This window comes from Nelumbo lutea, chromosome 7, assembly GCF_056320005.1.
Source record: "Nelumbo lutea isolate HS-2025 chromosome 7, American lotus-T2T, whole genome shotgun sequence".
NCBI classification, from domain to species: domain Eukaryota; kingdom Viridiplantae; phylum Streptophyta; class Magnoliopsida; order Proteales; family Nelumbonaceae; genus Nelumbo; species Nelumbo lutea.
This window is the reverse complement of record NC_142690.1, coordinates 53,257,449-53,281,881: the sequence shown is the minus strand read 5'-3', so window position 1 is coordinate 53,281,881 and position 24,433 is coordinate 53,257,449. Positions and strand designations below refer to the sequence as shown.

Sequence of the window (24,433 nt, the reverse complement as noted above, 5' to 3'; positions counted from 1 at the left end):
CAAAGGGATGGCCTTCTTGCATGAGAACCCCTCCAATTTCTACACCGGATGCATCACATGCCACTTCAAAGAATTTAGAGAAGTCTGGAAGTTGTAAAATAGGTGCCTCTGTCATTTTCTTTTTGATAGTCTCAAATGCCTTTGTTGCTGCCTTGGTCCAATTAAATTCACCTCTTTTCATTACATCAGTTTGAGCCATGATAGTGTTGAACCCCTTAATAAATCTTCTATAAAAAGTTGTTAGGCCGTGGAAGCTTCTAACCTCTTGAAGATTGGTAGGGAGGGGCCATTCTAAGATAGACTTTAATTTCTCAGGATCAACACTTATACCTTCAGCAGAAACAACAAACCCCAAAAATATAACTTTGGGTGACATGAAAGAGCATTTTTTTAAGTTGATGTAGAGTTTCTCTTCGTGTAAAACTCTCATCACTCGACGTAGATGATCAATATGCTATTTTGGACTATGGCTATATATAAGAATATCATCAAAATAAACAACTAGGAAACGACCAAAGAAGGATCGAAGTACCTGGCCATCATCCTCATGAAAGTACTAGGGGCATTGGTTAGTCCAAATGCCATAACTAACCACTCGTATAAGCCATCTTTTGTCTTAAATGATGTCCTCCACTCATCGCCAAACCTAATCTGTATTTGATAATATCCACTCCTTATATTAATCTTAGAAAAAACGGTCGCTCCAATCATCATATCAAGCATGTCATCAAGCCTAGGAATTGAGAACCTATACTTGATAGTAGTCTTGTTGATTGCTATACTATCAATGTACATACGCCAAGAACCAACTTTCTTTGGAGTGAGAAGAGATGAAACAACACATGGACTAAGACTTTCTTTAATAAAACCTTTCTTTAGGAGGCCACCAACTTGTCGTTCAAGTTCAGCTTGCTCTATAGGATTCATACGATAAGCTGGTAAGTTAGGCAATTGTGACCCTGGCAGCAAGTCAATAGCATGTTGAATGTCTCTCATGGGAGGCAACTCATTAGGTAACTCTTTTTTGGAGAGCAAATGCAATGATTTTTTCTTAGATTCAGCAACAGGCCCTTGGGCTGTAATCTCCTTTTGAGGTGGTCTGGCATGCCTTTTGATAACTTCTGATGACACTGGCTTCATGATAACTCGTTTGACGCTTCCCATTAAATAGGAAGTGATAGGTATTCTCCCTTCCACAATGGTAGATATCCCTATCATACAACCAAGGCCTCCCAAGCAATATGTCTGTAACATTCATAGGAACAATGTCACACCAAATAGAATCAGAATAACTACCATAAGAAATAGTAACAAGGGCTCGTTTAGTTACTGAAATTGTTGTCTTATCAACCCAAGCAATCTTGTATGGTTGTGGATGTGGTGGTGTCGACTTTAGCCGATACACAGTGACTTCAGAAATCACATTCATACTACTACCACCATCTATGATAAGCTTACAATATTTGTCTCCACTCTTTACTATAGTTTGAAATATTGTTGTACGAAGCCAATCTTCCTTGATTCCTTTGGGGATGCAAGAATAAGCTAAACTACACCAACATAGTTGCTGTCTTCATCTAAAGCATCATCATCAGTGAAGGAATAATCCACTTCTTCAGCTAAGTCATCACCTGGGTCACCTACCACTTCAAAGTCGCCTTCATAAATGATATTAAGACTTTTGGTAGGACATCGGTAAGCCATATGGCCTTTTCCTCTACATCTAAAGCAACTAGTATCAGGCTATTTTTTTCTGAGTAACACCACTAGCAACTGATTTACTCTTATAGTCAGCCCCTTGATAAGGTCTAGACCCACTAGGCTTATTAGAGCTAGCATTAGAATATGCCGGCCTAGAAGTCTTTCCCCCATCAGCTTGCTTACGAGCTGCATACTCCCCAACTTGTGATACAAATTGCCTTGTATTTGTTTGCTTTAAACTCTTCTCAATTTTGACAGCAACTTGATAGGCATCCTCTAAGTCAAAGACTCAAGCAGTTACCATCTCTTTCTTGATTTCAACCCTTAGTCCATTCTTAAATCGAGCCAACTTTTGCCTCTTACTTTCAGTAGTATCATATATAATAGATAATTCATCAAATTTAAGCATGTATCCAACTACAGATAGCACACCTTGCTTGAGGTTAGTAAATTCCTCATATAACTCATCTTGGAAGTCCATTGGGATGTACTTGTCTCTCAAATGTTTCTTCATTTCTGACAATGTAGAAAAAAGACCATCACCTCTATTCTCTAACCGTCGCTCCATGCTTCTCCATCATACTTTAGCATGACTACCAAGTTTCATACATGCAAATCTGATTCTCCATTCATCAGTCATGTCATACCAGTCAAAATATTCCTCTAGTGCAGCCACATTTACCTTCTTGGTTAAATCATCTGCATAACCACCATGTTCAGCTTGTTCCATCATCTCATTAAATAGATTTGTGAGCGATGCTTCTTGATCAATCCCTTGATGGGTATTTTGGGTTCGATTAGCCTGTGCAGGTGGTACCCTTGTGCAGTTTGCAGCTCTTTGTCGTCCTCTAAGTCAACATATCCTTCATCTTCACCATTATCATCTTCATGGACAGCTCTGTTGTTTCATTCTCCATCATATTCATTGATTAGAGGTGCTTCTTGCTGGGTTTCTTCTTCTTTAGCTTCTTGAAGTTCTTTTACTTGTGCTTCAAAGGTTTCAACTCTCTTGCAAAAGGTAGAAATCAATGAATCTCTTTGTGTATCAGCAACCAACCCCTGTACTGCTTGCCACCACGTGTAGCCATGATGATAACAGCCTATAACATTGGGCTCTAATACCAAACTGAGGTAGGACCAGCTCAGTTCTATCCCTTAAAGAATGTCGAATGGTCTTCTTGATCAGAGTTTTATGGCTGTTGAAGGCTGTAATGGCTTCTTGAAGGAATAAGAGAGAAAATAGGGAGAGAAAGAAGAGAGAAAATACCTGGAATCACTCACAGGGTGCAAGTGCCTAGAATCACTCTAGGGCATGGGAATCATTCACCATAGCTAGCATAAGCTGAAGAAAACTTAATATACTTCATTGCCTTTGTGTAAAACGTCCATACATATTTATAGACTCCAAACCCATAATAATCCTAGGAGTCAAACTGCTAGACTCATAATAGTATTAGGAGTCAAACTGTTAGACTCAATAATCCTAGTAGGACTCAACTAAGCTGTCATATCCCATTTCAGTTCAAAGAAGACTCAATAACTCTAATCCTACTTATGCAATGACTCTGAAATTTTAAACATAAACAAACTATAACTAGACAATCAAACCCTATTATTGGACCCTACAAAAAAAATTATAAAATGGAAAAAAATACCCTTGGTATTCAATTCAGTCCAAATCCCAAGTACCATCACTATGCCATATTAGGACCTGTAGTAAGGCCTTCTCTCTAGAATAAGTCTTCAAGGGTTCTGATTGATTCCTATCAAAAGGGGTTCAAAATCCGATGTCTTCCTTATTGGGGTCCAAGAAAACATTTTCAATAATGGCTAACAGAGTCAAAATGCAGCCCAAATCTGTATCCCTCAGGCCCAAGTTCCACCCAAAACCAGAAGTAGAGTTTGAAGGAACTAGGAAGGAAGAGATAGGTTCATTTTTCAGATCTAACAGAGCATACAAAGAGGGAAATAAATCATCAGAGGGGAATCCCCAACCCAAGTTTGCTCATAAAAGTTTATTAGGTTACCTAAGTTCAAACCATACCTGATCCAAGGGGAGAATACTAGAAGTAAATCATTGATGGCTTTCCAAGGAGAAGCAATTGTAGTCCTTTCCAAAATTCTAGGATCCCAGCCATTGTCCTCCAGTCCATGAATGCTAGCTACTATCTTTGTCCACAATTTGTCCCTTTGCAAAGGAAGCCTCCACAATCATTTCCCCAACAATGCCATGTTTCTTTTCCTAATATTCACAATCCCAAGGCCTCCTAGCTTCTTACATCTAGTTATCGCCTCTCAACCCACCCTATTATCCCTCTTTTTCTCTCCTAGCTCCCACAAGAAATCCCTTGCCAACTTTTCCAAAATGTTTTTTTTTTTTTTGCTATCTTCTAAAAGGCTACACAATGAGGGGTAGCCCATCCCCCAACCCAGGTGTAGGTGGGATTCAATCCCAAGCCTCCACTACGGCCAAAGACCTTTGTGGGAATCTTAAACACTAACAGGAAGTAAACAAGTAAGCTAGCTAAGGTAAGCCTAATCAAAGTGATCCTCCCCCCTAAGGAAAGATAATTTTTCCTCCAAGAAGCAAATCTTTCCACCACCGAGTTCCAAAAGCTTGCTTTCTTAGGATTATCTCCTAAGGGGAGGCTTAAGTAATTCAAAGGCTAAAGCGAGATTGCATAGCCTAACACACATATATTTTCTTAAATCCCTCTCCTACAAGTTCACTCCCACTATATAGCTCTTATCAAAAGTTCATCTTGAGATTAGGCATATGCCCAAAGAGTTGTATTGCCAATTTTAAATTTGTAATCCAATTCATGTCCCTACCATCACAGAAAAGAATTGTGACATGTGAAAATTACAAGTGTGTAATTCCTCCCTTCCTACTCTCCAATCTCTTAGTAAGTTTCTCAAATCTACTCTGGATCAATTTCCCAAGGGCATCTGCAATCAAAGTGAACAGAAAAGGGGAAGATGGGTCCCCTTCTCTTATTCCTCTCGAAGTAAGAAAGAAATCCACCATAGTTCCATTCACCAAGATAGAACAGTGGCAACTCCTAACACATCCCCAAATCCATTTGTACCATTTGTCAACAAAACCAAAGCTTCTCAACACCTCCAACAAGAAAGACCAATCAATTAGGTCATAAGCCTTTTCCAAGTCTAATTTGCAAACCACTCCCTTCTTTTTGGATTTCCTAAAGCTCTCCAGACTCTCATTTGCAATCGGGATTTGATCAGTGATCTGTCTTCCCTTCACAAAAGCTTCTTGGTTGGGTGCAATTATAGTAGAGAGGACTTTCTTTATCCTTAGAGACAGCACTTTTGCAATTATTTTATACAAGTTGTTCACCAAGTTTATAGGTCTGAAATCTCTCGATTGTGATGCCTCTTATTCTTTAGGGCCAGTGCAATAAGTGTGGAGTTCAATCCCGGATTAGTTATTCCCCTTCTATGAAATTCATCAAAAACTAACACAAGATGCTTCTCCAAAATATCTCAATAGCCCTGATAGAAGGACATTGTGAAACCATTTGGGCCTGGAGCTTTTGTTCTATCCATTGAGAACACTGCTTCCTTTATGTCCTCCAAATCAAATCTCCTTTCTAACCACTCTTTGTTCTCTACACTTAGAATCGGCAACTCCAAACCCTCTCATTTAAAGGCCTTCTAAAAATAGATTTGAAATGATTTACAAAGGCCTCTGCTTTTTCTGGCGGGTGGGAAATGATTATTCCTTCAACTTCCAATTTTGAAATGAAATTCTTTCTTCTCCTACCATTTGCCACATAATGGAAGAACCTAGTGTTTCTATCTCCCTCCTTAAACCATTTGCACCTGGATTTCTGTCTCCAACTTATTTCCTCTTTATGCAAGAGATTCTCCAACTGCTTCCTCAAACTCCATTTATTCACCATGTCTTCCTCTCCAAAAGCCCCTCTCTCCCCTCCTCTTTACTTTGAGTGCAGAAGTTTTAAGGAGATTAATAGAGAGAGCAGATTTGAGGAACTTAGTGAGGGGTGGAGGATTGGAAGAGACAAAATACCTATCACACACCTATAGTTTTCTAATGATGCAATTCTTTTCTATGAAGGGGAGGATGTGAGGTGGGTCAGAAATTAGAAGATGGTAGTTCAACTGTTTGAAAAAATGTCAAATATGAAGGTGAATTTTGATAAAAATGGTGTCGTGGGGATTAACATGGAAGAAAGAGCTATGAGGGTTAGGGCTGAAATTCTAGGATGAGTGGTGTCACAATGGCCTATGAATTACTTAGGGATGCCTTTAGGGGAGAATCTGAGGAATAACAGTTTTTGGAGCCCGGTAATTGATAGGTTCACGGAAAGGTTAGCCTCTTGGAAGAAGAATTATTTATCTTTGGGTAGTAGAATAACTTTGATCAAGTCTACATTGTCTACCTTTCTAGTGTATTATCTATTTGTTTTAGGATCCTAGAAAGAATAAGTAGTGTTGGAAAACTGATGAGAGATTTTTAGTGGGAGCCAGAGGAGGAGAGGAAAGATCATAGGGTGAATTGGGAAATAGTCTCTAAGAGTAGGGTTGAGGATGGCTTGGGATTAGGTAATATTTGGAAGAAGAACGAAGCTTTGTTGGGGGAAACAGTGGTGGAGGTTTGAAGGGGATAGGGATAAGTTGTGGACTAAGGAAATTTTGAGTATTCATGGACAAGCAGATGATGGTTGAGACTCTAGGATTGTGGCAAGGACTACTAATAGCTTCTCCTTGGAAATCCATACATGCCATTCTACCATCCTTTCTACAATACATCAGGTATGACCTTTGCTTTTGGAATCGGGTAAAATTTTGGGAACACCTTTAGGTGGCAGATGTACCTTTGAAAGATCAATTTTCCTCATTAATTTCCCTCTCTCGTTATAAAGGACAGTCTGTGCCTGATTTTTCGATTCCCTCTAAGTCAAACTTTGGGTCTGATTGGGATTTGGGTTTTAGAAGAGGCCTTAAGAAGTCAAAATTTGGAAATGACCTGGATCTAATCCAGATTTTGAATGGGGTGATGTTGGTTTCTTCAAAAAGGGATAGTAGGCTTTGCCTTGTAGATTTGGTTTAAATTAGGTTCACCCATACTTGAAACTATTTCATCAACTATTTTCTCGAGAAAAGCATTTTTTGGAGAATCAAAATAAAAATTTTCATTAAAATAGAAAAGAGTCATACAACTTGGGGGTGTTAAGATAGCACTCAACCGCAACCTAGCATGAATGCTGATTACACTACACTAGAAAAAATCAGAAAAACAGAACTGGTCAAAATTACAAGACTGTAACTCAAGAAAATTCCATAAATTCTTCCCGAACTTTGTTCTACTAGTCTAAAGAAAGTCTTGGAAGTCTTTAATGAATTTTTTTCCGAAGGGGAGGTATCACCAGGAGAAAATGCCACATTTATCACTTTGATTCCAAAGAAGAGGGAGGCCAAAATTCCTAAAGACTTTAGACCAATAAGTCTCATTGGGAGTGTTTACAAAATTCTGTCAAAGGTCTTAGCAGAAAGACTAAAGAAGGTGTTACCCTCGATTATCTCTCCTTTCCAAGGAGCTTTTGCAGAAGGAAGGCAGATTGTGGATCAAATCTTGGTGGCTAATGAATGCGTCGGGGAAAGAAGAAAGGGTAGAGAAAAGGGGCTTGTTTGTAAGGTAGATCTAAAAAAAGCCAACGACCTGGTTTATTGGGAAGTCCTTCTAAAAGTATTAGAAAGACTGGCATTTGGAGACAGATGGGGAGGGCTTGGATCAAAGGATGTTTAAGTTCAGCTCATTACACAATCCTAATTAATGGTACAGCAAAGGATTTCTTCCCGGCCAAGAGAGGAATTAGGCAAGGTGAGCCCCTATCCCCATTCTTGTTTACCCTAGTAGCAGAAGTGTTAGGTAGAATGGTGGCAAAAGCTGACACTCAAGGCCTTATCAGAGGTTGGAGGTTAGGTAGAAATCGAGTGACTGTTACCCATCTCCAATTTGCAGATGACACCATACTTTTTTGTGAAGGAAGCAATGAGGAAGTGGTGGAAAACTTGAAGGTGCTGCTGAATAATTTTGTGGGAGTAACAGGGCTGAGGATAAATTGGACCAAAAGTGGAATTGTAGGGGTCAATTTGGAGGAAGGAGAACTAATAAGATTTGCGGAGATCTTGGGGTGCGAGATCAGAAGCTGGCCTATTAGTTACTTAGGTTTACCCTTGGGAGGAAATCCCAACTCAGTTGGGTTCTGGAAACCAGTTTTAGAAAGGTTTGATAGAAAATTAGCCCTTTGGAAGAGGAATTACATTTCTTTGGGTGGAAGAAAAACCTTGATTAGAGCCACCCTGGCAAACCTCCCCACCAATTTCCTTTCAACCCTTTAAATGCCTTCTAAGGTAGCAAGGTGCTTAGAGAAGTATATGAGAGGTTTCCTTTGGGACCTAGGAGAGGAAGGGAAGGATCACTTGATCAAGTGGGAGCAGGTTAGTAAACCTAAGGAACAAGGGGGTTTAGGAATTGGGAACATCCTTTTAAGGAACACATCTCTACTAGGTAAGTGGCTTTGGAGGTTTCCCTTCAAGGGTGACAAATTGTGGCACAAAGTGATTGAGAGCATTCATGGGGTGGCTAGAAATGGTTGGGATGCAAAAGTTTCCCCTCACAGTTCTTCAGCTTCTCCTTGGAAAGCAATTCACAATATCTACCCTACTTTCCTCAATTCCATTTGGTTCGATGTGGGACAAAGTAGTAAAATTTTGTTTTGGGAAGATCTATGGGTAGGGGAAACCCCACTAAAAGACCAATTCCCTGATCTCTTTGCGCTATCTAACCTTAAGGGAGAAGTTATTTCCATGTTGGGATCATTGTGTCCAAACGGTGTGAACTGTAATTTGGGCTTTAGAAGGGGGCTAAGAGAAAACAAGTGTGAATCTTTAATCCGATTGCTGGACCTCCTAGGGCAAATCCACTTTGACCCTTCATTGCAAGACTCTAGAATCTGTGTAGGCTCTCCAGACGGCCTCTTTTCTTGCTCCTCTTTCTTCAAAGCACTTGCTTCCCTCAACCTTCTAGGTGGGATGTTCCTTGTGAAAGAAATTTGGAGCAATCCTACTCCTCCAAAGATCCAAGCTTTCTACTAGGGAATATTCCTTGGTAAGGTAAACATTTGTGATATGCTGCAGAAAAGGAGGCCACAGATTTGCCTTTCTCCTCATGTGTGTTCTTTGTGTAAGGAAAGTGGTGACACCCTTTCTCATTTAATGATATCCTGTTCTTTTGTGCATCGAATCTGGGAACTCTTTTGTACTCTCTTTGGCTGCAGGTGGGTTCCCCCTCAAGACGTGGCAGGACTCTTCAACCATGATTTCTTGAGACAGTGAAGGAAAAGAGGGATGGTAATGCGGAAAGCAACAAAGGCAGCAATTTGATGGGTAACATGGAAAGAGAGGAACAACAGAATTTTCTTGGAAAAAAATAGAACAATAGAGGAAGTGATTGATAATCAAGGTGAAAGTAGCCCATTGGGTAAAATCCTTGTATAGCTTTCAAGTCTTCTCAATCGCAGACATTCTAAGAACATGGTCCGAAGTAGCACAATCTTCGAGAGTAAGAGATAAAGTAAGGCTGGAGTTGAAACCACCAGAAAGCAATAAAGTAAAGCTGAATTTTGATGGGTGCTCCTTTGGAAATCCAGGCATCTCAGGAATCGGAGGAGTATTAAGAAACTCTGACAGGAGGATATTGGGTATGTTCTCAGGACCGATTGGCAACGGAAACTCGCTGAAGGCTGAACTATTGGCATTACTACAAGGTTAAAGCTAGCCAAACAACTAGGATGTAGACATGTTGAAGTGGAAGAGGACTCAAAAGTAGTAATATCATGGGCAACAAATAGCAGCCATGCCCCATGGATGTTTAAACATGTGATTAGGGATGTGGAGAAGATTGCAAAGGAGGTTGATGCTGAATTTAAATGGGTCCGAAGAAGTGCAAATGGACTAGCTGATGGATTAGCAAAACAGGGGGCATTGAGACATCAATTATTTTGGGCTGCACTGTAATGAGGGGTAGAATAGAATGATTAAAGGGGATCAACAGTCCCATCACCAAGTTGTATAAACTGCTTATAATCTGAATTTAATAAAATACATTTTTTTGATAAATTTAATAAAATACATTTTTACTTATCAAAAAAAGGAAGTCTGGATGCACCAGGATCCAATCTGACACCAGATTCACAATCAAGGCTAAAAGACCTCAATGTTCTCCTGTTTGTTCTCAAATAATCTTCTATTTCTCTTATTCCATAAGACCCATCAGACTGCAAAAGGGATACAACATGTGTAAAACAAGTAGAAAACTGTTATGCTAACATGCTGCATCTTGGCCAGGAGGAAAAAGAAAAAAATAATCTCTAATGCAAAAAAAAAAAAAAAAGAATAGACAGGAGATTAGTAGGTGGAGCAAAGTCTTATACTTGCTCGATGAAGGAAACATATATCCAGTGAGAGGTATCAATTAAGGCCTTCTCTTTTGAAGATTCTTAAAAGTATAATGCCCCAATGTTTTTCCTAAACCTTCCACAAATTTCCTAGATTTTCTAATATTTTGAGCAACAAGGGTTTTTGAAAGGTAAATTGCACAACAAGGGTTATATACTCAAATAATCCCATTACAGTGTTCCACCAAAGACTAACTTCATACAAGACAGGCACAAGATAATAACATTGCATTGGAAATATCAAATTGAAAAACTGATATTTTGGTTAACATTGAAAGGATGCTTACACTGCACCTTCCGAAAGGAAAAGGGACACCAAGCAGAGCTGCCACCGTTACTGCAAAATCAAGCTGCAAACAACAACAAAATGCAATCAGAAGTAGGAAAAAATTGCTAGGCAACCAAATGCAAAATAGCTACCAGGGAAGAGACCATTAACCTGCTGGACAGAGCTAAAACACATCTTATTTCCATCCTGGAAAATTGAGAGATAAATGAATATGTATAGCCAACAAGAAAACTAAGTAAAACCATGCTTATTGATGTAAATCATGTTTATCCATGCTAAGTCTTTTTTCTCAGTAGAAAAGCACAGATGTTACCCATCTATAAGTGGACTGAACAAGTAGAGTTACATTCTGTCCCATCGATGGGGATGGAGAGTGTGTGTGGGGGGGGGGGGGGGTGGGGGGCGGGAGTAGATAGACAAGTATACACTCAATAGAGAGTACCAAATCTAACTTGCACACAGAGCTATCAAGTGCAGCTGGTACGGAAGCTGGACACTTTTTCATACTCATTGCAAAAAGTGAAGTCTCGACCTGCATTAGACATGCCTGTAATCAGCCTAAAAGAAATTTTGTAGTGAAATTAAGCTTCCACACATTTTGAAACATAATGAAATACACCTCTTCAGCAGTCCCTCCACCATGATCACCATTTGTAGTTTGACCATGATCTCCCATTACAAGAAGAAAGGTATTTTCATGTAAATCACCAGGTCCTGACTGGTTTTTCAGCACTTCCGTAACTTTCTGAAGAAAAGGATGGCATGTCATCAGTCAATTTGATTGAATAAGGAAAGCATGCTAGCAGGAAATGCTCCATTACAAGTTTAAAAAAATCATAATATAACAAAAAGGTACTCAACAATTCTCCTAACCTAGCCTCCAGTAACTAGTTGATGATAGTCAAGTACAAAATCATCATTATCTAAGCTTTATCCCAACTATATGGGGTCAGCTACATGAATCCTGTTTTACCAGTCCATTCTGTTTAGTGACTTATCTATTGTTAAATTATAGTCAAATAGAAAAATGCATATCTGAAAGCCACACAAGTTGATTTGAGTAAATGAAATCTTTTACTTCTTGATGTGCAAAACAATTGAGAGGGAGAGAACAAATGAACAAAAAAAATGGACTGGGTACACAGAACCACCTAAATCAAGTTGATACCCAATAAAAAAGTCAATAACAAGTCAAGTGCACAGTAATACAGATCATTATGTCAAAACACAATGTGGCAATAACAGTCATTTATTATCGGGATCATAGGTAGTAATATCAGGAGCAGAGCCAGGAATTTTCTTTGTGGGGTCAAGGTAGGGGGAAAGCATATATAGAAAACATATACAAGAATCAAAATGATGCTCAACCTTCTTTTACTTTTATACTGCAATGATCATATAAAAATGTATAAATAACTTTGCTGGATATTTCAGTTAAACCATTTAATTTCTATCCCACCATGACATCGTTTATCTATATAGTACCTTCTTTTAACCTTATATCTTAAAACATACAAGTACAAAAAGGATTAAATAAACTACATCAAGGGACCTTAACCTTTATAGGTACAATTTTTCAAGGTAATTGTTCAACCATGTACAAGATGTCAGACATACCAATGAATACAATTGAGCCCAATATAGTTGGTCCCTATTCAAATTGTTTTTTGAATTTTTCCAGTTTTACATTTTCCCTACACCAAGTCATGTACTCAGCCTCTTCTTCTTCAGGTTCCTTGATCTTTCCATTTATGTACCCCAATAGAGCTCGGCTTGTGATAAACAACTTAGCTGAAAGAACCACTCTCAAAATTATACTCATCAAGCTTCTTGTAGGCTATGTAGATTAGGATTCTCAAAACTAGTAGGGTTCACCCTACTATCTTTAAGGCCCCGTTCGTTTACAAATTTCTAACTTACCCGGGTAAGTGCACTTAACCAAGTAAATGTTTCCTGGGTAACACTTACCCATGTTCTTTTGATTCCCAAGTAATATAATGGCTTTTTTACCCATAAAAAACTAATGTTAAAATGGGCAAACTTGTCCCATTATATTTTATGAACTTTTCCTCCAGGTGGGGAAGTTACTTGCCCACCTAGGAGATGGGTTAATTTTTATCTGGGTAAACAAAGCTCTCTTTACCATGGGGCCCAGTACTTTTTGCAAAAAGAACACAATAAAGTTGGTCAATAGGTTTCCCATTGACCAATTTTCCCCCTCTTATTTACCGGTAAATGAACGGGGCCTAAAGGTCACTCCCCCTGAAACCAAAGGCATCTTAACCATCCAAAACAAGAAAAAACTTACAGCAGATGAGAACCTTGGATTGTTGAGGGCTGGAACACAAATAACTAAACTCAAGGAATAACACCCCTGAACTGTTCTCCTCAACTAGCAGCACCTAAACCCTAAAACAAGGGTGAATCTTGGGACTAATTTCCTCAGTCCAGCAAGATCTGATTCAAATCAGATCACTCTAGTAGTCAGATGACTACTGTTTGAAAAAAAGGTCCATTAAGGCATCAGCTAATCTGTCTTGGGTCCCTACACCCAAGGCAGAACCTTAGATGCGGATCTTAATAACCTACAATCAGATCTGCATTTTTTGGCAATCTAGGATCAGATCTAGGGCTGCTAAAAACGCAAAACAGAAATGGAAAGTGTAAATAGACCTGAAAGAGAAGAGAATGGTAAATCAATCCAAGTACTGTTGCAGCCTTCAGTGCTCTGATACCATGTTCTCAAACCTACAACAGTAATGGAGAAGAAAGGAAGGAGAAGAGAGAAAACGAAAGAATAGGTGGCAGAAAAGAGTACTCTGACCGGCCCTATCATTGGTATTTATATTAAGAACTAATTACAAATGAGTGTACAATTATACCCCTGACAAGTGACAGCAACAAAGCTACAAAGACTCAAATGGGCCAAATAACTTTAATAAAGAAATAAAAACATAAGAAGACTCCATAAGTGGCCCAGCACAACATATCTACTCCTTACAACAGTATATACTCTTTTTTAAATAATAAAGGACTTAGTAACCTACCAACATAATTAGTTGCAGAGAAACACTTTTTGGCCCTTTACACCAATTCAGGGACAGGAATGAAGCATTTATATGTACTTTTGGCCCTTCAGTTTTGAAAATATGTGGTTAACCCACCCAAATTTTGTGCCTTTGGTGGAGGAATGGTGGAGGGAGGAAGTGTTAATTGAAAGGGAGTGAGGTTTCATAAGAAGCTGCAAAAACTGAAGAGTAGAATCAAGGAATGGAACAGGGATAACTTCGGAAGAATAGAGGAAAGAAAATTGAATCTTATGGCCCAGATTGAACAGTTTGATGAGAAAGAAAATTAATGGACTTTAAGTGAAGGGGAAAAACAACTTAGATAGAATCTTAAGAAGGAACCGGAGTAGGATTCTCTTAGGAAAGAGATCTGCTGGAGGCAAAAGTCAAGACACAAATAGATCAAAGAGCGAGATGGCAATACAAAATTTTACATGCAATGGCAAATGGAAGAAGAAAGAATTTTGTGGCAAAATTGGAAATAAATGGAAACTTGCTAAGTAACCAAGATGAGATTGCTAGAGCTTTTGTGGATCATTTTAAGTCTATTTACCAAAGGCAGTTGAACGACTGATTAAAAGTGGACTAGACTAGCCATCCTTGGATGCCAAGGCAGCTAACTTCCTGGAAGCTAGGTTTGAGCTTGAAGAAATCAAGAAGGTTATGTTCTCTATAGATAGATCTAAAATCTAAATTATCAAGTCCTGATGAGTTTACTATGACCTTTTTACCAAGATTGTTGGGAGTTGATTAACAGGGATTTGTTTGAGGTATTCAATGAGTTTGCAAGAAAAGCATTTTACCACACAGGGGTTTATTGCTACCTTTATAGTCATAGATCTGAAAAAAGCTGGATATGGTTCAGCCTAAAGATTTCAAGTCTATAAGTCGAGTCACAAGTATTTTATAAAATCATTGCTAAGGTCTTTCTCTAAGTTTAAAAACTGTCCTCCCTCCCTTAAGGTTTATCAAATCTTGATAGCCAATGAATATGTTGAGGAGATGAGATCAAGAAGAAAAGGTTTGTGTGTAAACTCAGTTTTGAGAAGGCCTATGATTTGGTGGACTGGTCATTCCTTTTATAGATAATGAAATTGCATGGTTTTGGGGATAGATGGTGTAAATGGATAGAGATGAAAACTTGCCATTATTCAATGTTCGTAAAAGGAGTGGTTAGGGGCTTTTTTCCAGCTTGCAGAGGTTTGAGATAGTGAGACCCACTCTCTCTCTTCCTCTTCACCTTAATAGTTGTTCAGTAGATTAATTTTCTTACATGATAGCTCGAAGGTGTTCAAGGAATGGAGAGTTGATAGAAATAACACCATAGATGCACACCTTCAGTTTGCGGATGACTTAATTATTTTCTGTGAGGGTGATGATCTTAGACAGGTGGAGAATCCCAAATGGTTGGTGAAATTGTGTATGACAGTTTCAAACATGAGGATAAATTTAGAGAAAAGTTGTGTGGCAAGGATGAATTTGGAAAGCAGTGTCATAAATTCAATTGTAGTCTCTTTAAGGTGTTCCACGTCCCCTTGGTTCAATATGCCCTTTGGAGATAATCCTATAGAGAGTAGGCTCTAGAACCCAATCTTAGAAAGATGTGCTAAAAAGTTGGCAACTTGGAAGAGAAAATATACTTCCCTAGGGGCACAATAACATTAATCAAGTCCACTCTTGCAAACTTGTCAGTCTATCACATCTTTGTGTTCAAGATACCATGTAAGAAAATGTTGAAATTAGAAAAAACCATGAGGAATTTTTTGTGAGACCTAGGAGAAGGGAAGAAGGATCACTTGATTAAGTGGGAAGTAGCATGTAGGACAAAGCAATAAGGGGGATTAGGACTTAGGAATAGGTAATGTTGACAAGAAGAATTATGCTCTCTTGGATAAGTGGTTATGGAGGTGGCCTAATGAGAGTGAGAGAGAGTGAGAGAGAGAGAGAGAGAGATTGTGTTGCAAGGTACTAGAGAGCACTCGTGAAAGCTCAAACAATGGTCGGGATGTTGGGGCATCTCGTCGGGCAGCTTTGACTTTTTTGTGGAAAACTAACTTTGATATTTTTCCTTTGTTCCTCAACCTAGTTAGGTATGATGCTTGCTCTAGAAACAAATTTTCATTCCAAGAACATGTGTGGATTGGGAATGTTGCGCTTAAGGATTTATTCCCTTCCTTGAGGGCTGAGATTCTAAGAACTCTTGAAGGGATTCAAAGGGTCAAGGCACATGCATATTAAAAAATTGATCATAGAAGGTGATTCGGAAACTGTGGTGAATTGGCTAAAAGAGGATAACTCTAAGCTCTGGAATTACAACAATGAAAAGAGGAAATTTAAGTGGCTGACAAAGGACATTGAAGTTCGTTGTACATGGATAAAGAGAAGTGCAAATTCATTGGCAGATGGTTTAGCTAGGCAAGGGGTGAACAGAAACTCTTCTTGCTGTTTTGTAATTGTTTCACGGTTTCGGTGTACATTGGTGTAGTAGGGAGTTAAGATTCTTTAGCTCCCCTTCTATGTAACTTCTTAATTTCTCAATTATTAATAAAATTCATTGTTATTGATCAAAAATAAAATTGTTCCCTTCCTTGCATGTTTTTTTCTTGTTTAAAAAAAAGACAATTGTTAAGTTTGTTTCTTCCATGTCTCCATGTCTCTTCTAATAGTATTTCTTTTTTTTTTTTGATCAGCAACACAAAATTGATTCATTAGATTAAAAAATAGAGATACGACAAAGAGTTGTGGGCACAAAATAAAGCCCAAACAGAAACTATTCACCATATACAGAGCTGCCCAAAACATAGGTTGTCTTTGAGTTCCTTGCTTTGCTAGACCATCAGCCAAACTGTTTGCAGATCTCCTTATCCACCTTATTTGGATCATCATGTCTTTAGAAGTCTGCTTGAATCTCCTGAAGTCATTCCTTAACTTCCATATGATTCCTTCCCCCTTTTTCAGCCAGCCCACAACCACTTTTGAATCACCTTCAATAATCAGCTTAGTAATCCCCATTTCTTTAGCTTTCCCTACTCCATAAACTGCTGCCAATAATTCTGATCTCACCACATCTCCATGCTGAATAGGACTTTAGTACAAAGCTAGAATCTTACTAATGGTATTTCTTGGGATTTGGGCTTCAAAAGGGGTTTGAAGAAACAAGAGTTGGATTCAGCCTTATCTCCTGTTCATTTACTACAAATAGTTGGAAAAGGTTTTCTCTTTATTTGGGTGCAAGTGAACCCCTATGGAGCTACATAGGCTTTTTGATCCATCAACGTTTAGGTGGCCAAGGAGGAGAGGTATAATTCTTGGGAGAAACACAAGGGCAGCTCTAGTATGGACCATTTGGGAGTAAAGAAATGCAAGAATTTTCTTAGAAAAAGAAAAAAGCATGGAAGTGGTGGAATGTATATATTGCAACAAGGGTGATACATTGGGTGAAAACTTTGGACTTATTCTCACAATTCCCTTTGATGATATTTGGAGGAATTGGGTGCTAGTAACAAACAACTCCTCAAAGAAGAAGATTATTTCCAATTGGTTACCAAAACTGAATTTTGATGAAAGCAGTCAAGGCAACCCAGGCCCTTCGGGTATGGGGGTGTTTTTAGAAAATAGAAATAAGGAAGGAAATGTTGTCGCTTTGTTTCAGGTAGCAGGAGTGGGAGACTCAATTAAGGCTAAGCTCCTTGTTGCATTTCAAGGGGCTCAGTTAGCAAGGCAGTTGAATATCGATAAATTGGTTATTGAAGGAAATTCTCAGTTGGTGACAACTGACAAGTTGGTTCATGAACACAGAGGTAGCAGGTTGGGCTTTTAGGGAGGAGATAAAGAGGTTTAGATGGCTTACCAACAATATAACTATAAGAAGTCAATGGGAAAGAGGTCAGCAAACGCAATGGCAGACTCTCTAGCCAAACAAGGAGTTCCTAAGGAACAATTGTTCTGGGCTCAGTTGTAATCTTTTGTCGTTTCTATTAAGAGGCTGCACCTTGCACCTTTCTGTGGAATTTGTATTTCTATTCTCCTTATTATTCATCAAAAAGAATATTAGATGTACACACCTAGCATGTACAATTAGCCTTCTTTTACCATAAAAAAAACGGAGGGCATGTTTAAGGGTACTAAACCTGCCCTCCGTTAAGGTTCTTTAATTTTTATGATGGGGACATTTCATATAATAACAACGATAAATGGCCAAAAACATAGGGAACCATATTTAAGTTTCTAAAATTCTAAGGGGCCATAACCAGTAACATAAATAATGCAAGTTTAAGAAACATACTTCTAAAATGGCATTGTATTGCTCCAACTTTTCTACCATTGGACTAGAGTCAACTCCAAATATATGACCTGCATGGTCCTGCCAGAGAAATATAAGAGTTACTTGCAAATATTCTTTGTTTTTACTTGCAAATATTTATGTATATGAGTCAACTCCAATATTTATATATATAATTGTACTATTTTTACTTTATCAATAATATATATAAGAGTTACTTGCATGGATTTCTTATTTATAGGCTTACAGTAAGTTTTTATTTTTTTTATTTTTTATCAGAAGCTTACAGTAAGGTTTCTCTCTGGAAACTTGGATGTTTATGCTATTCACATGGTAAGATGAAGAATGAAGCAGCAAAACCAAAGAAAGTTTACAGGATATTACAGAAGAATAAGATAAGCTATGAGACGTCATCATGGATAGACTCTTTGTTAGAAACTTCAAAATAACAATTGTTTTTCTAGGGATGGAACCTTTTTGTTGTTTTCTCAGCATCAGTCTTGTCTCTCTTTCCACAAAAATTAAAGAAACAAAGAGTTCAAGGTAGTAAATAATATAAAAATGGATGAAGGCAAGTAAAATTGCATTACAAGCTCCGAAGACATGCTATGTAATAAAAGAAAATGTTGTCTCTTTACTCTTTCGTGAAAACTTTGGTTGGTTATCATGAAGAAAATAGACAGAATATTATAAAGGCAAAATCGAAAAAGCTCTCTTCAAACCAGGGCTGATGTAATTGATTATTAAAGATCTATAAGAGATACACAGTTTTAAACAATAAACTAATCTAACTTTTTTTTGAAGGATAAAGGAAAAATTCATTAAAACTGAAAACAGAGGTACAATGCATGACAGTTGGTTGTCAAGTTGACACTCCAACCCAACTTCCAGATAATCTCAAACTAAAAATAATGCTCATTGTTACAAGGATGCAAATCTAGTGTTCTCCAGAAGTTCTCTGGCAGATCAGTTCTGTTCTAAGTTTACCCACTGCTGCTACCAGATGATCACTGCTCTTTGACCTGTCCTCACCCCATCTCCAATCTCCATTTACTTCTTGTAAGAAAATTGACATCGGATATGATCCAGTCTCCTCCCCCACCTTTTTAAACACCTCCAGAATCCAAAGAACTCATGCTACTCCTGAAAGACCCAACGTTTTGGGTGCAACCCCATCTTCTCCCCCTTCTCCCCAAATTTCATTCTTCAATTTGTTACCAAAATTCTCCAACTTTGTTTTTGAATCAAGACCACGTCTAGTTTGTGATTCCTAATCAAGTTCTAACCAAATCCCTTCTCCTCCCTTCCTTTAGACCTATTACATTCCAACCGAGGACCTTCATCCCCCTCTCCCTCCTTCTACTCTACCTCTTCAGCTTTTAGCCTCCACCTCATCCAGACCCTCCGCCTCTCCTCCTTCCTTATCCCACCCTTATTTTTTTTCTAGACTCTCCTGCCATCTTTTTTTCTCTTCTCTTTTCCTCTTTTCAAATTTCTCAAAAGCTAGATTCGCAAATCCTTCCCCTGCCCAAAAGACTAGGTCAAGGGATTTTCCTATCTTAACCTCCCTCTCAACCAGTTTGTTGATGTCCACTAATCGAACATGCTCACATTTATTTCTGTTTTCTTTTATCAGCAACTCAGAAAATGAATTCATTAAGCAAATAAAGAAGTTGTGAAGGATACGAATAGACACCCTGTATCTAAACCCCAAGAGTTACAACTGAGCCCAAAACATAGTCTGTCTTTGTACTCCTTGCTTAGCTAGACCATCTGCCAAACAGTTAGCAGATCTTATAACCCATTGGACCTGAATAAACATGTCCCTAGAAAGCCATTTGAACCTCCTAAGGTCATTCCTTAAGATGCCAAGAGACTCCTTCCCCTTTATTTAACTAGTCCACCACTAATTTGGAATCACCTTCAATTATTAGCCTTTCAAACACCAACTCCTTGGCTTTATCAAGGCCAAAAACAGCTGCCAAAACTCCTGCTGTAGCCACATCATTTTGCTCAACTGGACCTGAGAAGAAACCACAAATATTTCCTTCCTCACCCCTGATCATTCTGGATTGCCCACACAACTCCCATCAAAATTTAGTTTCAACCAGCCACAAGGTGGGGGTGACAAGTCCACTGCTGCAATCTATCTTCTAGAAGATGAGGAAGCTATAACCCCCCAAGGTCTGAAGAAATCATCTACTTTAAAGTCTGAGAAAAGAATCAAGGTCTTGGCCCACCATGCCACTCTTAGGATTATGACCTCAATCAATGCTTTATTCCCCTATGCAGTTTTTCAAAATTTCAAGGACATCCTAGAAACCATTATCCACAGTTGCCTTATCCATATGTTTTTCTAACTTGACAAAGAGCTACATACCACACCAAGGAAGTGTGCAATGAGGACATCCCAATCTTCCCGATAAAGAGATGGAAGCAAGTGCTTGATGCAGCCATCATCTACCTGCAAGAGAAATTTCCATACAATCAGGTTGAAATTAAAAATAAAAAGAAAGGAAGGAGGGAAGGACAAAAGAGAAAAAGAGAAGCAACTTCTCTAAATTTTATGAATATAGTTATAAGAAGATTAGTTTTTCTGAAAGACATACTGTGTGAAGATCTTTAACATTGAAGGATGGGTAGGGGTAAGACTTTTGAAAATGATCTGGGAACAACTGTAACCATGTGTCATCTCCCATCATCAGTACACGCTTTCCATTTTGCACCAACTTCAAATGGACCAACATTATGAGATTAAAATTACTGGTTAAAAAAGACATTTTAGGTTGTAAATGTTTAAAACTTAATACAAGCATACATGATCAAAACTAGATGCCCTGACATGAAGAAAAGTCCAAATCTGTACCTGGTGTATCAAATTATCTTCAACAATTGCTGGAGCCCCAAAGCTATTTCCTACATCAATGAATGTTGGCAATCCACCGGTTGTCAAGCCCTATAAAATTTCCAAGGGGGAGAGTATATCTGTTAGGCAAAAGATCAAGTTTTTTATACAACAAATGATAATAAAACAAGAAATAGATTGGTATTTCAGTAAATTAAGTTCAAAACTCTGCTTCACATGGTCTCACCAAATGGAGTGATGGCATTTATTACATATTTAACCTTTTAATCTTTGCTTTAAATAAAAATAAAACAACATTAAAAAACATCAGAAAAAGAACATAGGGGAAACAATATTCCCTATGCACAAATGGTTCTCTTTATGCATGAAAGGCATATATCTGTATACCTGCTTTAATAGATGTCAATCTATACAATATTTAAGTACCTGACAGAATTTATTAACTGAAGTAAGGTTTTATACTTCTAATATTGACCAATTTAATTCAATATAGAACTGAAATGTGAAAAAATTTTCTATTTTCATTATGGTATTAACTGTACAACCCTATATATTAACTAGTTGCATTTTCTACATACTATTCTCTGTAAAAAAAACAAAAAAAGGTAACAGAAACATGTCAATCATAAATAACAGCTCAACATAAAATGAAAAAAAAATATTACTCTAAAAACATAACTTGATATTTACTGACATAAATTGGATTTCAAGAAGCAAGCAAACCAGCAGGCAATCTGAAATTTTACCAAGAAAAAAGATTAAAAAGAAAGAAGCTGCAAGAAATGGTTCATGATCAAAATCATAATTAGATAAAATGTATTTTAGGCCTGTTAAAATCACATTCCCAATCTCAAATTATAAACGGAAATTTCACCTTCAGACGTTGCAAACTGGTTGTAGGTGGATCAGCAAGAGCCTTAAAAATCCGAGCTGATGATCCTTTATCACAGGCTAGCTTCTGCAGCACCTTTAACTTGTCCATCCATGGCTTCTTCTCTGGAATAAAATTTGTGGGTAATCCCCCATCCTATAAGAAGTTCTTAAGGTAAACAGCTATGCCTATGCATTTGATATGCCATCCACTAATCAAAATTCCAAATAGCAGACAGAGTAAAAATATGTCTCATGCTGTCATGCTTGCTGCAGTTTCCTACCATTACCGCATTACCAAGTATAGAAAGTGTAACTACACTCTTCCAATAGTAAAGAAAAAAGATAAAGAAATGCTAACCGTCAAAGAAGATACTGGGTGCAACAAAATCAAATCTGCAAGGCAAACAACAATTGTGGGGAAAAAAGTTAGTTTTTCGAAGATGATAATCAGTCCCTTCAACAATAAAATCCATGCTCAGTTAGAGGATGCTAAGTGGTATCTCGTAAAATAGGCCAGAAACTGATGTAACTGATGTACGCGTCAAATCATCAAGAATGGAATAGAGCTTCAGGAAAAAAAGATGATATTTAATGGAAATGAATGCTTTTCATACAACAGTAACAGATACGGTGTATTATCTTCCTTCTGTGACCTTATGTTTTATGCTTGAGTTCCACCAAGTAAATTAATCAAGAAGAGATTTTTTACAGAGAATTCAACAAGAAAATCACCGCCTTTAACCGGTCAAAAATTAAACAGGATCCTAAGGAAACCCAATTGTCTCTGTTTCACAGCATTAAATATGAAACCAACTCAGATTTCCTCACAAATCTCAAAGTGAAAAGGGGGAATGAATCACCATCAAATAAAATGAGCCAAAGAACCAAAAGCTTACCTCAGCGCATCGAGAACGATAATGACGAGACGGTCGATAGCAGGTTTGGTCCAACAACATTCACCACGATCGTGTCTGTTTACTCGATCTGTTTCGGAGAAATTTCGAGGTGAAGGAGAAGAGGAACATGTTGAAGGAACTTCAAGTGGAGAAGGAAAACAGGAAGACTGGAAGATATCGGCGCAGTGACTAAAAGATGAGAGCTCTGTTCGAGTAAGGAGAAACCCTCGAGTGAAGAGCAAGATGGCAACGCAGTGAAGGATCAGAATCAAGAAGAACGGCCATATCAGTCTCCATTTTTCGTTTGACGATCCCGCCATTACCTTCACAGAGAGGACCCAAACGGCCAATACATCGATCTTTCAAATATTTTAAGTTTTTAACCATCGATTACCCTCACACTCACAGTGGTCAATTAGACATTATACAAATAATAATAAGTCAACATCAATAATAATAAGAAAAATGTTAACACTAGCGCCCGTCTTGGTTTCTATTAAAAAAAAAAAGGAAAAATGTTCACTAGCCAGCACTCAGCAGTTACTACGAGAAACTTCAGCTGTGATGAGTCTTGACCTGTGAGGATGGTAGATGCAACTTGGGTGGGTCCAATACGAGTCTAACCCGAGATTTTTGGGCTACATGTTTGGCAAAAAGGAACGACTCCGGATCCCACGATACACTATCTTTGGGAACATCTCCCCCAACATAATACTATGGAGATGATGAGATATTTTTCATGTATGGCTGCGATAAATATAGGCAAAATTCTCATTGATAGGAGATCCGGATTCAAAAGGAACGGATCACGAACATCTCTCATGAATAATAACTTATAAGTACGAGAAATGTGCCCAATGCATGGGGTTTAAATACTTAAACACACGGAAAAAGTAAAAAGACTTTACTATTCTTCCATTAAGTGAATCTATTAAATCACTTTGAAGGCAACATGTCTTTCTTGCCCTTTCATATTTAGGTGAACTATCTTCACTTTTATCTTTCACTACCGTAAAAAACAACACTAGACTAGGGGTGCTCACCGTTCGGCAAACTGTGGGACTGAATCGTTGGGTGATTTTCTGGACCGAATCAAACTGTTTGGTTTTTCAATTTAACCAAACCGAAACCGAACCGATGCAACCGGTTACCTACGATTCGTTTTTTGGTTTTTTATGCCCTCAATATTAAAAAAAGGGGGGGGGAAACCTTCCCTCTTGCAGGGAACTAAGAGATGTTCCCAATACACGACAGGGATGTGTTGTGGGATGTTGTGGGGGCTGATTTGAACTCCTTGAAACCTATGCAATCTTTCCTACATTCTCATGGTGTGCTCCATCAATCTAGTTGTGTTTCTATGCCACAACAAAATGGTGTCGTTGAGCACAAACATAGACACATTCTCATGGTGTGCTCCATCAATCTAGTTGTGTTTCTACTCCATAACAAAATGGTGTCGTTGAGCACAAACATAGACACATTCTCAATGTGGCTCGCGCTCTCCAATTCCAGGCTGGACCCACTTCAATTTTGGGTGATTGTGTTCTTGGTGCCACTCACTTGATTAACCACACACCTACATTCCTTCTTCACCATAAATCATCCCATGAAGTTCTCTTTGGCAGATCACCCACCTACGACCATTTTTGAGTATTTGGTTGTCTTTGCTATGCTTCTGTATCTTCATTGGTTGTCCCCATGCTCAACGTGGTTATAAACTCTAAGACCTACAATCCCACCCCACCTTTGTTAGCCGTGATCTTACATTTCATGAAGATACTTTCCTATTCCTCTCCCCTACCACCACCAACAATTCCTCTATTGTCTTGCCCTCCCCAACTCCACATACCATGTTGGATCCAATGGCGAAACACATTACTTGACCCACTCCACCTGAACCGACATCTACCCATGCTTCCTTGATTGAACTGGTCCCTGAACCCATTTCCGAACC

At 38.4% G+C, this 24,433-nt stretch overlaps 1 protein-coding gene across 2 annotated transcripts in view; it reads right to left on the bottom strand.

The window, feature by feature from the left end:
- Positions 1 to 23,002, bottom strand: part of LOC148846412 (Alkaline-phosphatase-like family protein) — a 76,105-nt gene extending 53,103 nt beyond the window's left edge. The window contains exons 1-11 of one of the 2 annotated variants that reach the window (XM_088956359.1): positions 22,480 to 23,002; positions 21,942 to 21,976; positions 21,585 to 21,706; positions 20,711 to 20,800; positions 20,454 to 20,573; positions 20,225 to 20,308; positions 17,848 to 17,925; positions 11,114 to 11,239; positions 10,937 to 11,026; positions 10,645 to 10,680; positions 10,500 to 10,555 (exon numbers count right to left, since the gene is read on the bottom strand). In XM_088956359.1, the coding sequence (XP_088812485.1) occupies positions 10,500 to 10,555; positions 10,645 to 10,680; positions 10,937 to 11,026; positions 11,114 to 11,239; positions 17,848 to 17,925; positions 20,225 to 20,308; positions 20,454 to 20,573; positions 20,711 to 20,800; positions 21,585 to 21,706; positions 21,942 to 21,976; positions 22,480 to 22,799 (1,157 nt within the window). In that variant the 5' untranslated portion in view covers positions 22,800 to 23,002. Of the gene's footprint in view, positions 1 to 10,499; positions 10,556 to 10,644; positions 10,681 to 10,936; positions 11,027 to 11,113; positions 11,240 to 17,847; positions 17,926 to 20,224; positions 20,309 to 20,453; positions 20,574 to 20,710; positions 20,801 to 21,584; positions 21,738 to 21,941; positions 21,977 to 22,479 lie in introns of both variants that reach the window. The other variant, XM_088956360.1, reaches the window with a different exon arrangement.
- Positions 23,003 to 24,433: the final 1,431 nt, after the last annotated feature.